Source organism: Pseudochaenichthys georgianus, chromosome 2 (assembly GCF_902827115.2).
Source record: "Pseudochaenichthys georgianus chromosome 2, fPseGeo1.2, whole genome shotgun sequence".
In the NCBI taxonomy this organism is placed as follows: Eukaryota; Metazoa; Chordata; class Actinopteri; order Perciformes; family Channichthyidae; genus Pseudochaenichthys; species Pseudochaenichthys georgianus.
The window spans coordinates 8,196,635-8,213,521 of record NC_047504.1 but is presented as its reverse complement, the minus strand read 5'-3'; the positions used below and the strand labels follow the sequence as shown (position 1 = coordinate 8,213,521).

Here is a 16,887-nt window from a genome sequence, read left to right as displayed (position 1 = left end):
ATTGCACCGTAAAGGCTTTAATCAAATGTAAACTCTGTAACTCCAGAAATTAAGAATAATTAACAACTTAATACAATACATACATATTTAAGATTAAGGCTGCGGCCACACGAGGACGAAAACGGTCGTTTGCGTTACTGTTTAGTGTCATATAGACCGTTCGGCCACACGAGGACGACCGAATACGGCACTAAATGACTGAGGAAACGATAACGGGTCCCAAGGTGGATAGAACGGCATACGCAACGCTCTGAGGGGTCCAACGGCTCCGTGTGTACGCCCTATACGATCATTTGTTGATAATGATGAGGCAATAGCTCCGCCTCTCCCCACCTCTGCTGCTCACCCCCGTGTCAAAGTAAACTGCACCCTGAATTCAGATTATTTATCTTTCTCTCGATATGGACCTAAACGCGAGTGAAGTCTAATCTGATAGGACGGAGACACGCAGCTCTGCTCACCTGCAGCTCCTCCCGCTGCAGCAAAACACACACTTCAAGTCAGATCATCACCCTTAGCTATTTTAATTGCCTCTCAAACTCCCTAAGCTAGTTATACATATGTTTATTTTTACTGTCGGCCGGGTCACTCATTACTGGATCAGCTGCTGCATGAGACAGACACTGACGCTGTCCGAAGAGAGGGAGGAAAAAGAGAGGCTCTGTGTATGTTATTATTATATTATATAGAGTCGTTATTCATTTGTTTTAAAGCTCAATAAATAACAAAGAAGACCTTTGACCGGCACTTTTATAATTTTGTCCGGAAGATTTAAACTTTAATTCACGTTGACTGCCCCCACCGCGGAGAATAAACAGAAGGGCAACCATGACAACCTTCTTCTTCGCTGCTTTTGTGGAGGAAGTTACAGCGCTACCTACAGGCTGCTGCATATGTACTGCAGCTTCTCCAGCGGTTGGAGCTAAACGGAGCGGTCTCGTGTGAACAGACACTATCCGGATGACTATTGCGTGTGGATGGAAGCTTTTTTGCGATTGCGTTTGCGTTAATCCTATGCGTTTAGCCGTTTTCGTCCTCGTGTGGCCGCAGCCTAAGGTTGCTTTTATTGTCTCCATGGGAAAAAAATACTACTAAATCAGAAGTGGCATTTAGCAATCAAAACACAGCATCTATAATACTGTTCACTTATAAAATGTTGTGGTCATTAAAATGCTGTGTAATGAAAACAATACTTATATGATTTACATGTTATCATATTCTGATAGTTTCATAATAACACAGTTTACGTCTAACTTTGTTTTTCTTTCACTTATGCTCATGGAAGAGGTTGTATATGGTATGTACGATACAAGGAAATGAACTTTATTTCTTGACTGTGATCATTCATTCTTTGAGCAGGGCACAACCCAAAATCTCTTTTTCCCATTTTACATATTTCCTTGTCATCACTCTTGTTCATAAGTCAGTGGACAAATTGAATGTGATGAAATCAGTGGTTTTACTGTTGAGCTTTTATTGTTTGCTAAATAAAGTGTTACACCTTGGCTGCTTTGTCAGAGACCAGATCCAATTCTGTCACTCTCCAAAAAAGTGCAGAGAATTTGTTTGTGTTGAAATCGCGCTTCCTCTGATTATAATCTGCTCTCGCTCCACCACTGTGCCCCGCGGCACTGCAGGATGTGTGTGCTCAGATTGGTCGGGTCAGACGGGAAGGGTCTTGAGGTCAAATCGGTCATAGTCCAATTCGTTTTCTGGCAGGTGCTCAAAGTCCAGTCCTCCTCCTCTTCTTCTGCTCTTTCTTCCTGTCGGATGGAAAATCATGTAAATTCCAGTTGGCTGCAGAACGCAAACAGAAATTAGAAAACGTTATTTAAAAAAAAAAGCCATAGTAACAATCACCTACTTACGGAGCCCCCTAGGGGACATGGAGAAGAAAAATAATAATAATTTGAACAAAAAAGGTTATATATAGCGCAAAACATTTTTTTCAAATAATTTTTTTTTTCTTCTCCATGTCCCCTAGGGGGCTCCGTACCTACTCGACCATTTAGATTTAAAAAATACAACATCTCTGATAGGAATTGCACAAAACCACTCACAATAGCAACGTTTTTTAGCATTGCAAATATTTTTGACCACAGAAACGTAGGCTGATACTGTTGCTTTAATACCACAACAAATGTCTAGTAAACTATGTGTGTCTCCAGCATGTGGCTGGCACATGTTTCTTCATTTGGTAATGATTAAAGATATTTAAAGAGGCCCTATTTCTTTTTCCTGTAGTGTGTTATATATATTATCAGAATTAAGCTAAATATGCCTTGCAACATGCTGTGTGCTCTCTAGACACTAGTGGTGTGTTGCTGACATGAAAGAAACAAAAAGACAAGACACACTGTGACCAAAACAGCTGATCATCGACCAACAAGGCTGAGCCATCAATATCACATTACCAGCTGAAACCCTCTGCCTATGTGTGCAGCTACCCTGGCAGGTATTGACAAGGCATCTGCTGGTTGTTGTTGTTGTTGGCTGGTTGTGTATTTCTCTTCCCCTCATTGTTGTGCATGCTGGAGATAATGGGAGCAGATCATGATAATCTCGCGAGGAATACCACTTAGAAAACAAACACAATATCCTTAGAGTGTGTATCGTGACGTGTGGACTAGACGCGTTCACCGCATGTCGCACTGAGTGGGGATTTGTGCTGAAAATCCTTCATCTGTTTCCAAACAGTTAGGGATCTTTAAAAAACGTAAGATGAGCTAATGTTAAAAGCCGCTATGCTTTAATGGCGATGTGGCGAAGTGGCAGTAAAATACATGAACATGCAACAGGGTTATCACATGATGTGTATCTCCTCCGAATGCATGTCAACAGGAGCTGTTAGATTTAAAACTCAAGTGCCACTTATTGCATATGAGCATGTGTGTTCCCTCTCATGTTAGCAGATGGATTAGATGTAGATTAAGGTTTTCTGTCTCACATAATATTTGTTTGTGGCATTATATTGTTCAACTCATGTTAAACACGCCCATTTCTGATTTGATTCTTTACGTACATTTCTCACGCTGTCACACACTTCAGCAGATAAAAGTGCTTTGAAGGTGCAACAGAAAACACACAATGTTCAATATGGCTTCTCAGCTTCTGTCCCATGGAAGAAAAACTGTTGTTATTTATTACTTCCACTCTTGCCCAGAACACTTCGCCATCTCTTTGACTCTCACTTTGTTTCTCTCATCACTGGGAGCTCTGCCCAGTTATTTCCAGCATCATTGGGTGTAGCCCAATCAGTACCCCTCGAGATACTCTGTCATCACACATTATTGTTGGACCTTAGCCTAATCACACTCAGTCATAAAAACTACTCAGTCAAAGTGTGTATTATATACTTTCTGCCTTTGTTATATTGCTGATCTCTAACGAATGGTCCCATTACAGCTCTCTCACAACATTCCATCTCTTTTCAGACACATGTTTGTTTATAATTGAATGCTTATTTGTGTGAGTGGCAGACGGACTGTTGGCTTCGCCGTTCCCCTCGAAAGATGTGGCTGACGGAAAAACACATCTCTCGTCAGCATTCAAGCTCAGTTAGTGTGTGCATGTGCGCGTAATTAAATGTCACGCCGGACCTCAAGAATCGCTAATGGCATCGATCAATGTGTCCAGTGTACACGTGGGAATGCATCTTGATGTGTGTGTGCACCAGGCATGATGAGAATACGTGCAGTGAAGATATACTGTGTGTGCTTTGAATACGTTGTATTTAGTGTGTGTTTACAGCTTAATGCCCTGCGTTAAAGCCCATAAAAGGCTCAGGGGCTTGGTGCAGCCAGCAGCTTACTAATATGCAGTGAGGTGACAAATAGCTCCCGCCATTTCCCACTCTTCCTTATCTCCCGAATGTCTCTGACAAGCTCCGTTATGGAAGACGGACGTTTAGTTGGCTGGCAGCGAGATGAACAAGGGGGAAACAAAGAGAGGAGCCAAACATATTTAGTGTTTAAAGCCACACTCAACAGGTTGACTGCGTCAGAACAATGTGGTTGCTGCCAGGTACCGCGGGTCTGCCAGGCAGATAAAAGAACTCTGCTCGTGGAGTAAAGCATAACAGACGGGCCTCTGTTACGTACACAGGTCACGTTCACCTATGGAACAGTTGTACAGGTTATATATCTCTTTTTGTACCTTCTTTCCCCCTCCCTCATATCATCCGTTCCCCCCCTTGCCCATCTCTTCCATTCTCTCCCTCTAATGACTTTTGGTCCCTTTCCTGTAGTGTGTTATAAAGATTTGTGTGCATGTAAATGGTCTGCAAAGGCCTACATCGCAACGTGTTTCTCTCCCAAACACCCCTCCCCCTTCTTTAGGAACCCAGTGACATCACTATGTAACACTCACGCTTCTATTGGCTAGCGCTCCAACGCATTACTCATCACAGGCGAAGGGGTGGGACATCTCCCTCTCTATTCCCCTCAAACCCTCCTCATCTCTCCCTATACACCCCCCTTCCCCCCCCTCTTGTATCAATCTCAATCTGTTTTTTCTCCTCTTTCTCCCACCCTCCCTCCCTCCCATCTCCCCTCCCTCCCATCTCCCCTCCCCTCCCTCGCCTTAGGGTTGTCTGCCCTACCAGATTAGGCCTGTGTCATAAGGAAAAGAGAGAAAGGGAGAGATGGATTAAAGGCGAACTGGAATGAAATTCTATGATCTCGTTGTTTAGACGACTCACATAAAGTTGCCGTGTGTGTGTGTGTGTGTGTGTGTGTGTGTGTGTGTGTGTGTGTGTGTGTGTGTGTGTGTGTGTGTGTGTGTGTGTGTGTGTGTGTGTGTGTGTGTGTGTGTGTGTGTGTGTGTGTGTGTGTGTGTGTGTGTGTGTGTGTGTGTGTGTGTGTGTGTGTGTGTGTGTGTGTGTGTGAAGGGTGGCGTCCGCTTTATCCCCTGTAATGACAGCGGCCTGGCCAGGAACGCACTGGCCCCGCACTGTTGCATGCTGGGAAATCATGCGTGTGTGTTTGGTGAGGGGACAGGAAGAGTTTAATGAATGTCTGATCTGCACTTTTATTATTTTCATCTATCATTATGATTCAGTCGAGATTGGACAGGATGTTAAACGACTGCACGATGATGGATCGGGGCTGTTGAATGGACGATACAGAGCAGTCAGGGATTCATTCAGATATGAATTAAAGATAATCACGAGGTGACAATGTGATTGTTATGCTCAACCCTTTGTTTTAGTTCTCCCAGCCATGTGTGGGATGCAGGATCTCAGTCTGCAGAGTGGCTTTCTATGCTGCCCCATCCACACTGACCTCCTCCCTGGGACACTATCAAGATGTCACTCCTCATGAATTGAAATAAAGCGTTTCAAGTGAACGTTATCCCATCAAACCATAATCTGCAAAGGTTGTCCACCGCCATCGTTGGACAGGATTGGCTCCGTGTATGCTTGTCTGTGGTCTGCGGAATACAGAACAGGGACTGAGATGTAAGTGGCTGTTGCAAAGGTGACAGTGATTTATGTATGAACGCCACCTCTCAGAGACTCAAGGGAATGTCAAAGTCGTCGAGGTCGAAATCCAACGAAAAGAAAGTTACATTTAATCACCTTGTCATGTTAAAGTGAATAAAACACGTTATTGTTCCTGAAGCAGTCTGTAAAAAAATAAATCCCATTTCAAGATACTACTATGGTGGTTATTTAGTTTGCTCTTTTAAAGGAGATGTCTAGACACACACACACACATAAACACACACAGGTTAATGATTACTTCTGCGTGTGTGTCAACCATCATAGACCACACGGTGAATGCCAATGTGCTGTGCAGTAATGCAGCTCGCATGCTTTGCCTTTTCCTCTCCCTCACAGCCACTCACACACAATAATGACCTTGGGCTATATTGTTATGCATTAGTGGACAGAGGCTCCTTATCTGTATGGGACACAAACCAGCAGCGGGATGCTAGCGGCGTCCCTATCGGTCCTCACTGTAATAAGAATCGCTGCTTTAAATCAGCCGAATGCAGACACGAGACAGCAGCCTTGAGAGATAAATGAGAGGTCCCGCTGTTCTGTCCGGCAGGTGCTCAACACTTCCATGCGGCACATATAAAGGAATGACTTGCTGAGGGAATATTTGGCACACAAAGCACCGTTTTCTAAATGAATTATTTTAGACTTTTTTTTCTTACTTCACAATTTCCGACACCCAATGATAACACCAGCAAACTATTTGACGAAATACGTTTAAGATATTTGTTTTTGTATTGCCTTGCCAAAATGTGTTGATATAATTATTTAAATATACCGACGAAAATACTATGAAGAAAAGCCCTAATGATGAGCCCGAGATTAGTCCATTTGAAATACCGGTACGTGTATATTTACACTTACAGTTATTACTTTTATTTTATGCATGCCATTCAAAAGATCCCGGCACAGGAACACCTAATATTTTTCAACTGTTCAATGTATTACTTTTAAATTAAAAAAGACCATAAGTACCTTGGTTTGATTTCCGTGTGTCACAACAGTCGTTTGTCATTTCTTTATGATTGTTGCTCTAAGTTTTTTAGCACCATTTCCATCTTACAATGACAATCTGAAGAACCGTCTGCTGTCTGTCTGCTGCTCTGCAAAATGCATCTCACCCATCTGTTCACATCACATGAGTAGATTCAGTCATCTGGAAATGAAACGGTTGATTCTCTGCAAACACTTATTTATTGAAAGCAGATAAAGGCATTTCAAATCGAGAAAGAAAGCACGTATGTGGTTGTAGTGTGGGAGCTTTAGTTTCATATTGACATGACATGACATTTCCAGAAAAGTTGAATAGGCAAATCATCAGAGGTGGAATTAGCGAGGTGTGGAAGTAAATCACCAGCTTCGAAGTGAAAGGTCCTGCGTGTCCCCCATGGGGGTTAGTGGGAAATATCATGGGTTATTCACTCACTCTTTGTCCTTTGCTTTGCATCCCTTAACAAAGCCATACTATATAACGGGGAATTTGTGGACAAAAGTTCACAGTCCAACTCTTCTTCCCTTCCTACCGTTATGCCTCTTGGCCCCGATCCCACTCTCATGGACCCCTGGTTGCCTTTCTTATCCCGTCAATTTCAAATTAGGCAACTCCTTCCTCAATTAACCCAACCAATCTCTCAAGCCACTCGCTCACACAGGAACCAATCGTTAGCCACCGTTTCCAATCCAATTAGCTCCTCCTGTAGTGCACTGCTTCCAGCCACACAATGGCATTTCCTCTGTTGTGTTCAAAAGCTTTATTTTGCATGGAAAATATGCATTTGAGGGGATTCTTCTTGGCTCTTCTGACAGTCCAAATGAATGGATGGAGGATAAATACTTTATAAATCTAGTTGCAGCAGATAAACTGAAGAGTTGGCTCGTGGTTTTCAGCTGTCCATGCCAAAGTCGCCCAATTTCAAAGCTCAAGGACCAAGTTGGATTCATGAAAAAATTGTATCCAGTGATGCACGACGCGAGATAAAATCGCTTCTGTCTGTAATAAGTTCTGACAGGAAATTAAATATACTAACAGATAAAAGGAGTCTGGTCCTTCTATGAGATGTTTCCAAACCTGTATGGAATAGAGGGCGAAAAGGTCTTTTATATATCGCCACTCACAAAGTGTGTTTGATGCATGAGCGTGTTTGTGCCTAAGGGTGGGCTCGGGTCATCAAAGAGTCTCTGCCTCAAAGCCGCCTGTTGTAAATCTGCTTTCTGTGAGAGAGGCCGAGACGTCTTTTATATACAGACATGCAAAGAACAAGATGTCTTAAGGTCTGTGAGCTCCTTTCGTGGATTTGAGAAACCAAATTATTATCAACTTTTTGTTGGCTTTTATTTGCAGACGTGCTCGTGGCGTAGCTGTATGGATGGCAGTCGAATGGGGAATCAGGTTCAGGTTCTTTATTTGTACCCGTAGGTAGATTTTGTTTGCAGAGAAAAAGACAAGGGGCCCATCCATCCTGACCCACTCTAAAAACAAACACAAACAACAGACACATCTCTAAAAAAAGGACTAATAAAAAGTACAAGTACACCCTGCTCCGTCAAATCTCAAAATATTAATATAGTACAAACATGGGCATTCAAAATTCATAATTAAATAAATAGGCATCTTCGTGACACTCCTATGATGTGTTAATTTGTGCAATAGCTGCTGGGATGAAACTGTTTTTATACCGCTTCGTTCTAGTCTTTGAGACAGCTAGCCTCCGGCGCGAAGGAAGAAGCTTGAATTCTGAGTGCAGAGGGGGGGAGTCATCGTCTCATATGGAGCTGGATAACCGCTGTAACTGCCTGAGGTACAGGGTCTCCAGGTTTAGCTGTGGCTCACCAATCAGTCTGCTGGACCACTTTATGATCTGATGGAGAGAGTTACCAAACCATGACATTAGTGAGAAAGACAGAATTGACTCGATAAAAGCACGATAAAACATCATGGTTTTGTCAAAGTGAAAATAGTTTCCTAAGACAGTACAAACGCTGGTGCCCCCTTTTGCACACGGCTTCACAGTTTCATCATTTAAAATAGCCATTACGTCATGTCCCTGACCCCTGGGACAATCTCAATTTCTGTAAAACTTTTCTCTTAAAAACAGAAAGTCTTCAACTTAATGCGATCAATTATTCAGTCTGCCATTGCTCCCCTGAGAAACGTTCAGGCTCATAGTGATCAGGCTGTCCTCAAACATCAGAATAACTTTCTATGAATTCTTAAATCTTGTGGCGTTCGGCTCGAGGAGATCTGCTTCCATTTCTCTCATTTCATATGTCGCTTGACATTTTGTGTCCTCCCTGCTGTGCTGATCTGACAGCTCTCGATGGACAAGAAAATGCCACAATGTCGTGATTCTTGTCACTTTAGACATATCTGTTGACATGGGCGAAAACACGCACAGTGAATAATATATTATAGCCCACGGTTGCAACTTGGTAGCAACCAATAACAGCCTAGTAAGAAAAATATCCTTTCATTCACGAGATGTGCTTCCTTTCATTACACGCCCAGTTGAGTTAAGTTGGATTACATGGGATGCTAAACATACTTTCCGCTCTTATGCGTTCAATTAAAGTTTATCACTGCCACTGAGGCTCGTTTCTGGTTTGTCCTTGGCGCCTTATGGCGGGGGGCTAACAGGAGAAACCCTCGGCTGAGCCATATGCACATGCACTCTAACACAAGACCTGGATTTGTTGTTGGGGTTTTATTGAAATAAGAATGTTTTAGTCAGGAACAAAAGACTAAAAGTCAATGACCCTGCATACGTCACAACAATGTTTTGAGACCAACAGATAAAGATATAATTCTCAGAAAATATGCTTGTGCTTTGAAACACCACCAATGCGTAAAGAGTGTATGTTTATAGGGACTTTTTTATCCCGCTTGTTAGAGAAGAGGGCGGAATATGATCCAGAGCCAAATGCTCCTTCCATCTGTAGTCAACAAGACTAATGCATGCTTCCATCAGTGTGGTGATGTGTGAGTGTGTACGAAGCTCACTTAGTAAAACCAAGCGGGGGGAAAGACGGGGGTCTTGCTCCCATCAGCGCCCATTTCTGCCGAGTCAGCTTTTCCCTTCCCATAATCCCCCTCTCTCCCCCTTCTGTCCCATGCAGTTGCTTTTCTCCTTCCAACCAAAGCACTTTTCCTCTCCTCTGCCCCGATGAACGGAGGGCAAAACGGGAGCCAGAGAGCATCCGTCATCCCTTCGCTCTGTCCTCCCCCCCCCCTTTTCTATCCCATCCCTCTTCAATTCACTGTCCCTCCCTCCTCCTCTCTTTGCCGCGGCTAGGAACACTGCACTACTCCATGCGTTGAGATGAAGAGCAGTGGGCTTATTGCAGCTCAACATAGGCAGGTGGAGAGCAGCAGAAAGGGCTGACTCGTCCCAGAGAGCCGTGGGGGCTGACCCTCATTGCCTATGTCACCTCTTGGGAACGCAACATTGTGGAAAGACAAGGAATTGGACTGGCTCCGCACCAGGTGGGGCATTTAACAAGGGTGGTCCTGGCTGCTGTTTGAGTGTGTGTTCTCAAACTGTGAGGACATCTCAGTTTGAAAGGCTTCGGTTGGCTCTTGATTTGGATCCGGGTGGAAACTGGATTGTCGGGATGTGGATTTAGGATGCTGATGTGGAGCACCTGAGCTTTGGGACTTAGCTTCCTGTAGCAGGACCACATGGACATGTTTGGGTTCTCCAAGATGCCAAAGCTGTCTGGGTGAGTGGCATTGCAAACCACATGTTTTTCATACACTTTCAGATTCTTCACAAAAGCCTCTTCTTTGGGAACAAAGTCAAGATCATCCATCCCAAATCTCTCACTGAAATGTTGTCTTGACATTTATTTGTATCGTACGTTTTTAGTATGATATCCAAGTAATGGATCCATACGTTTCAGCTCATAAAACATGCACTACGCAGACACTTTGTCCACTGATACGTGGACACTGAATAGTAACGCTAACGATGAATGAAAGTGCTTCAATTGAGAGAGTTTGTTAACAAGTGAAGTGTGTAATGAAAGGAAGCTGCATCCAATGTGCGTATCGCACTCAACAGATTCCTGTTTCCCCTGCGTGTGGTGTTTGGGGTTGTTACTGATGTATTCCGTCCTGTCCGTGGGAACAACGCTGATTGTATTATGTGTCGATTGGGAAGTAATAGGATCTATGAGATACAACCCATTCTAAGATATGCCCAGTTTCAACAACAAACAGAAGCTCAGTGAATGTGGGGAAATGAAAGTGGGGTGGAATCACAGCCAAAGCAGCAAAGCAGATAGAGCGAGTGATTATTGGAGAGATAAAGGAGGACGGACAATGGTTGCTGAAAAGGATGGGAACATCAACAAAATGAGCCATTGGAGAGAACAGAGCCAGAGGAAGAGTTGGAACAAGAATACCAAGTACTTCAAAAGACAGAGGTTTCAAACTCTGTTAGGGAGGCTGTGGCTCAGTCGGTCGTGTGCTGGACTTCAAATCAGGGGGTCACAGGTTCAAACCCCACTGCAGCCAGCATGTCGTTGTGTCCCTGGGACGCTTCACCCCAAATTGCTCCTGTGGGGAATGGATTGCCCACAGTACTGAATCGCTAAGTCGCTTTGGATAAAAGCGTCTAACAAGTGACCTGTAATGTAATGTTAGAGAAAGGGAGGTCTCATCCAATCTCTTATGCTGCATAACCACATGCACTTATTGGAATTATACAACAAGGGAAAACAAGAGGATTCATTTCAAATGGTTTTGGACACGTTGAAATAAACCAGCCTGAAATGTGAAGACGCACTAAGAAGCCTTAAGACGGAGGAGACTCTGTAAGTCGGAGCTGCAGCGATAATGACTAGCATTGGACACACATGTCCATAATAACATGTGTGCATGATCCCTGACTCATGTGTGTCACAACCCTAAGCCCACTAAACATCGCAATAGCAAATCTCTTAAACCTGCACACTCAGAGGCTAGCATCTGGAGGGCTCTCTGCTAAGGAAGAGAAGAAAGTCCAATGTGGGTATTTCTACACATGTTTTATATTTGACTATGAAGACATGACTATGCTAAAGCTGGAAGAGAGTTGAAGTCTCGAAACTTTAGTGGTCAAGATCAGATTTATAAGTAAACACAAGACTACGTCATGTGCAGATTAAAGAGGGCTCTATTGTGCTTTTTGAGGTGGTCCGCTTCCTGTAGTGTGTTATAAAGGTGTGCATGTAAATGGTCTGCAAAGGCCAGAGGAAGTTTCTAATATTTCCAAACTCCAAGCGGCCTGCTCCCAGCTTGGTTTTTGGATCAATCATGTTTTGTCGACAAAACTGAAGTTCATTTCCCAGACTGTCCTCCCAAGACAAACGACCGCTTCAGTGCGTCCAGCAAGTGCCCCAAAGCGATATATTGACGTCCAAGTGACAAATCTCTTCAGGCGCCGTAGTCATTATGATGGGAGGGAAGGTGCAAGTCAGGTTGTTATAGAGCGATAACGTGGATTGATGGGTCAACAGACATTTGACCTTAACACGGGAAACTGTTGTTACTTCTCTACAACATAGTAATACCATGTGAAGAGTATAGTGTTACCGTGATGAAGAGGGTCACCTCTTCTAATGCCCGTGTAAATCACAAGCTAAACCGTTTTAATGTTGTTTGAAAAGTGTTCCTGGAGTTCATTTTACAAACAGAATATGAAACACATTACATTTGTCTCTTTTTGACATTTATGCTGACGAATGAGACACACAGAGCAGAAGCAAATGCCTAAAGTGTGCATCTGTTCTTCTCATTTGAATAAATAGCTTCCATTCATCAGACCAAGTGCCTTCCCTCAAGAGTGTTCGCCTCCTGGGAACCTCTTACACTTCTCCTTATGCTTTAGCACTTGTTCAGCCGGCACCTTTGGCTCCATCCATTGTCGACAGACTGTGAATTGGCGAGAAATGAATAACGCCGTAACGCTAACAGGCACCAAGAGACTGTTTGCGTCTCTGGCAAGTTGGCGGCGCTTTGCCTGTACCCAGATGGCCCTTGTGTATCCATGAGCTGTCTTAATACAGTTCCTGAGTTTGCAGATAGCGCACCGGCCAAGTTTGTTTCATAAACCCTAATGAGAAGTTGTGGCTCATTCATCACCTTGTAATGCTCGTTATGAATGAACAGCTGCAGCAGGTGAGATCCGTCTGTGATCCACCTTGTTGTTGTTTTTATTTTACGTATCCTCCAAGCGTTTTGTCACCACACATCTGGCTTCAGTCTGGTAACACCAACCCAATCTCACTTATCCATGCTTCCCAGGGACAAAGACAGGACCTGTGTCACTGTTTGCACTGTGGATACATGTTGGCTTTAGTGAGTCGGTACTTGGCAGTGAAAGTGGCCAGCAGGGCTTGTTTGTGTTCTGAATATCAGATTACAGTAATGCGTGCCAAATTGCCTTCTGCTTGACGCCAATGCATGCTGCTACTTCAGAGAGCAAAGCTCCATTGTGCCCGAGAGCCGTAGCCTATGACGAGTCGTGGGTTCTTAACAAATATTCAGTCACTTTCAATTCTGAATTAAATCAGGACACTTAATACTTTGGATTTGAGACATTTTACTCATATTATAGTAGCGGAGATTTGTGGAAGCAGTTCAAGTTTGGACCACATGATTGACTTATTTTTACAACGAGTGGAGGCATACTACAAACTTGATTACACAAGATATTTGGGATATTAAAACGCAAGTGCACACGCTCTATGGGCCCACATATGAGTACTTTTACTCTCAAGAAGCCGGCCATTATGGCTTAAAGGTGGGGTAGGTAAGTTTGAGAAACCGGCTCGAGATCGCTAGAATTTGAAAATACACAACCGGAGAAAATCTGCCACTTCCTTATAGAGCCCCTCCTCCAACACACACGAACGTGCACGAGATAAGTGTGTGCCCCGATGGAAGGCTGACAGGCAGGTAGGCCATCCAATCCGTTTAGCCGGCCCGGCACATATCTTAAGTGCTTTTTGTCAAAGCACTTAAGATATTCATTGCTATCGGGATGTTAAGAGCATTCCATGGAATATAACAAAAAGTGTATCTCGAGCCGGTTTCTGAAACGTACCTACCCCACCTTTAATACTCCACTGAGCAACTTCACAGAATGAACGGGGTCCCACATGTGGACACCATGTTAGCTGTTACTCTGTTTACAGGCTTTACGGTAAGGCTAAGCTAATGGCTAGCCGGCTTTAGCTATATTTAGCGTTGAGGCATGAGAATGGTATCTTTTAAATTAAGATGAGCAGCTTGAGCTTGCTAAAATAAGTCTGTAACTCTAAACGTTTCCAATTTGTAGTATACAATTGTATAGCAACCAATAACTCTTTCAATGTACATTTGAGCTTTGAGTATTATTTTACCACCGCACATCTCTATAGCTCATTATCCGTTTTCTCCACAAACGTGCACTTATCTGGTGTAGCCGAACAGGCACAGTGTCAAAACACATAAATCAGAAGGTGGTGAGGATATAAAGTAACATCAGGTTGCAATACTACCTCCCCCCATTTCTCCGTTTCTCACTGTCTGCCCCTAACCCGTAAAGTTGCACGATTGTCTTGATTTGAGTCTGGATAATCCTCCTAAGGGATTTGGTGGGTGATCACTGCCGGAGGGGCTGCGGGGCGGACACGCTGCTGGCGGTTTTATTCACGATATGAAATCACAACACACATATCTCTCTTCTCCTCACCTATTCATCTACTTCACATGGCAGCACAACAATCCACTTCATGTGTGTCTATCCCTGTCTAATTGAAACCAGCTACAATGTGCTTCCTCTTTCAAATTGAGACTGGATTGTGATCAGGATCCGTACATGTATTAAAAATGTTTTTGCTTATACATATTCAGGCTTTTAGAATAACACGTGTTATCTCTTGGTGCGTATTTAATCAAAGATACCAGCGCTGAAATGAAGTACTTTAATCAGTCATTCCTTATTCCCCGTGTCTTCTGCAGGGATTCATTTCCTGGTGGAAACCAATATTCTGTTATTCTTATGATTAACACATTTTACTCACCAGATAATACTGCAGCGACGTGCTTCATGCTTCCGCCCCCCTTTGACAAGAGCACTCAATTTGATCAATTATGCAAATTGAGCAAAAGCCCATTTTGTTTCGTGCTCCCGTAGCCTACAGATCCGAACTTCCTTCCCTCGTATCCGCTTTGCGAGAAACAAATAACTTTTTGAACATGTATCATTTCCCAATTAGGCTTTAATTCTCACACAGCGAGCCCGGTGATATTCAGACACAATAAGCCAGCTGAAAGTGACGCTCCTATTAAATAATGCTCACGTGTTCTGTAAATGTTAGGAGAAAACGACACGCAGCACGTGTCCCTCATTTTATATCTCATGTATTCTGCATCGGATCACTATTTCACTTTTTTAAACAATTTTTCTTTTTGTATTTACTATTTACTTGCACTATATTTGTCTGTTTATCTGTGTTTTGTGTCGCACTGTTGGAGAAGCCTAAAAATGCCATCGGCATAACTCTGTACAGTCTGTAGCTATGTTCGTTTGACTGAATAAAGAACCTTGAACCTGGGCATGCATTATAAATGGAACCTTTGTTCAATTCAAAGAATTTCTTGTTGTTGAGACAAACTCCTCTTTTCCCTATCGCCCATCATAAAAGGCACGTACTACTGTTTGCCCTTAGGTTGTACTTCAAAATCATTGAGAAGAAGGACATCAAAATGTGTCCCAGGATGACTCACTCCAGTGACCGATCTTTTTTCTGAAGTTTTAAGTTATTCTAGTCAGCAGCTGGCTACAATACATCTTTAGGATGAATACTGTGTAGCATATGCATTGAGGATAGAGACTGCACAGACAGTGACTAAATAAAAGGGCCCTATTCTTCTCATTTTCAGCTTCATATCTGTTTTTTAATCCTCTACTGGGACATGTCTCCATGCTTTCATGTTCAAAAAGCTCTTTAGTCTTCTCATACTGCCTTTGCTGCAGCACCTCTTTTCACCCTCTGTCTGAAACCAGAGCCCAGTCTGCTCTGATTGGATAGCTGGCCGGCTCTGTTGTGATTTGTCAACCGCTTATAGATGTCCCGCCCCTTAGTACAATGTGCTGATGTCACTTTGTTCCAGAAATAAACAAACGTTCAAGTCCAATGGAGGCGTGTAATAGTACTACCTCCAGGGTATTCCTCTAATGGCGCGTTTCCACTGCAGGCCTCGCTCGGTTTGGTTAGGCCTTATTAGGCCCGGCTCACTTTAATGCTGCGCTTCCATTACAGTTTAGGAACTGGGGTAGTAACTATAGTAACGCAGTGTAGGCGGAGTCGTGACGTCATCTTCAATGAGAGCCCCAGAAAAACAACACAGCCGTTAGCTCTTAGCACCCAGAGCTCACAGCTCTTCGTATCTGTTCAGAAACTAGACAAAAGTTAAACAAGTACAAACCACAGACTGCCTGTGTCATGGCGAATACAGTCGCTGGTTTATTTATGTCTGTAGGCCGTTGTTGTGAGTGTGGACGGTCGGAGCATATATAACGTTAGCTTAGCCAAGCTACATTTAGAAAGCACGCATTTTAAAAGGGTTTTTCGCCTGCCGTCTGTCTGCAGACTTGTCAAAGCATTAATTCATGGTTTTTACTAACCGGTATCAGTATGTTGTTACTTCGGCATCATTTTGAAACGTCTATTACAATTAAATCACGGTCAAATATGTTCATCTTGTTGTAGTTGTAGCCCCCTTGCCAGCGATTCTCTCTCTAGTTTAGCATGCTCAGCCCGACTCAGCCTGGTTGTTCCTGGCCCTAGAACCACGATTTAGAAAAAAGGTGAAAAAGTAGCCCCGGGCCAAAACCAGGCCAAGTGGAAACGCAACCAAAAACGGGCCCCGCACGGCTCGGCACGCTTAAGGCGAGCTACCCGCTGCAGTGGAAACGCGCCATAATGTAGCTCTGCATAACAGAAAGTCTGTATCGACTGTGTTCAAACAGCACAGGATTAGTGGTGGACTCAGTGCCCATGGGATAAAGTCCATTCGTGACCCCTCTTGTTTTCCTTTTTTCTGCACAGTGGGAGACCCGCTGGGAACAATCATTGGAAATCATCAAGGGAATTTAAAACCTATTGAACCCGAGGGGCAACGCTTGATTGCAAACCCTATACAGTCTTTGCATCTCACTACGTCTCCAGTTAATCCTCTCATGTATTTCATCACTTTTTACATATGACACAATTCTGGCAGTTTGACGATGAATGAACACAATAAAGAAGACAGGAGCTTTGTAACCATGAGGATGGAACATTTACAGAACAAACATGTTAGAAGTCCACTTTCCACACCATGTCCCCATATGGATGCATTCACTTGCTTAGTGTATGCT

General features: G+C 43.5%; 1 protein-coding gene across 3 annotated transcripts in view; it reads left to right on the top strand.

The window, feature by feature from the left end:
• The window catches only part of LOC117459460 (FERM and PDZ domain-containing protein 4-like), a 68,084-nt gene that overhangs the window by 22,707 nt on the left and 28,490 nt on the right, over positions 1–16,887 (top strand). For 2 of the 3 annotated variants that reach the window (XM_034100265.2, XM_034100257.2), the window contains exon 1: positions 9,824–10,216. The exons of the other annotated variant lie outside the window; for it this stretch is intronic. In XM_034100265.2, coding sequence (XP_033956156.1) covers positions 10,176–10,216 — 41 coding nt within the window. In that variant the 5' untranslated portion in view covers positions 9,824–10,175. Of the gene's footprint in view, positions 1–9,823; positions 10,217–16,887 lie in introns of those variants that run through there. 3 annotated transcript variants of the gene reach the window in all.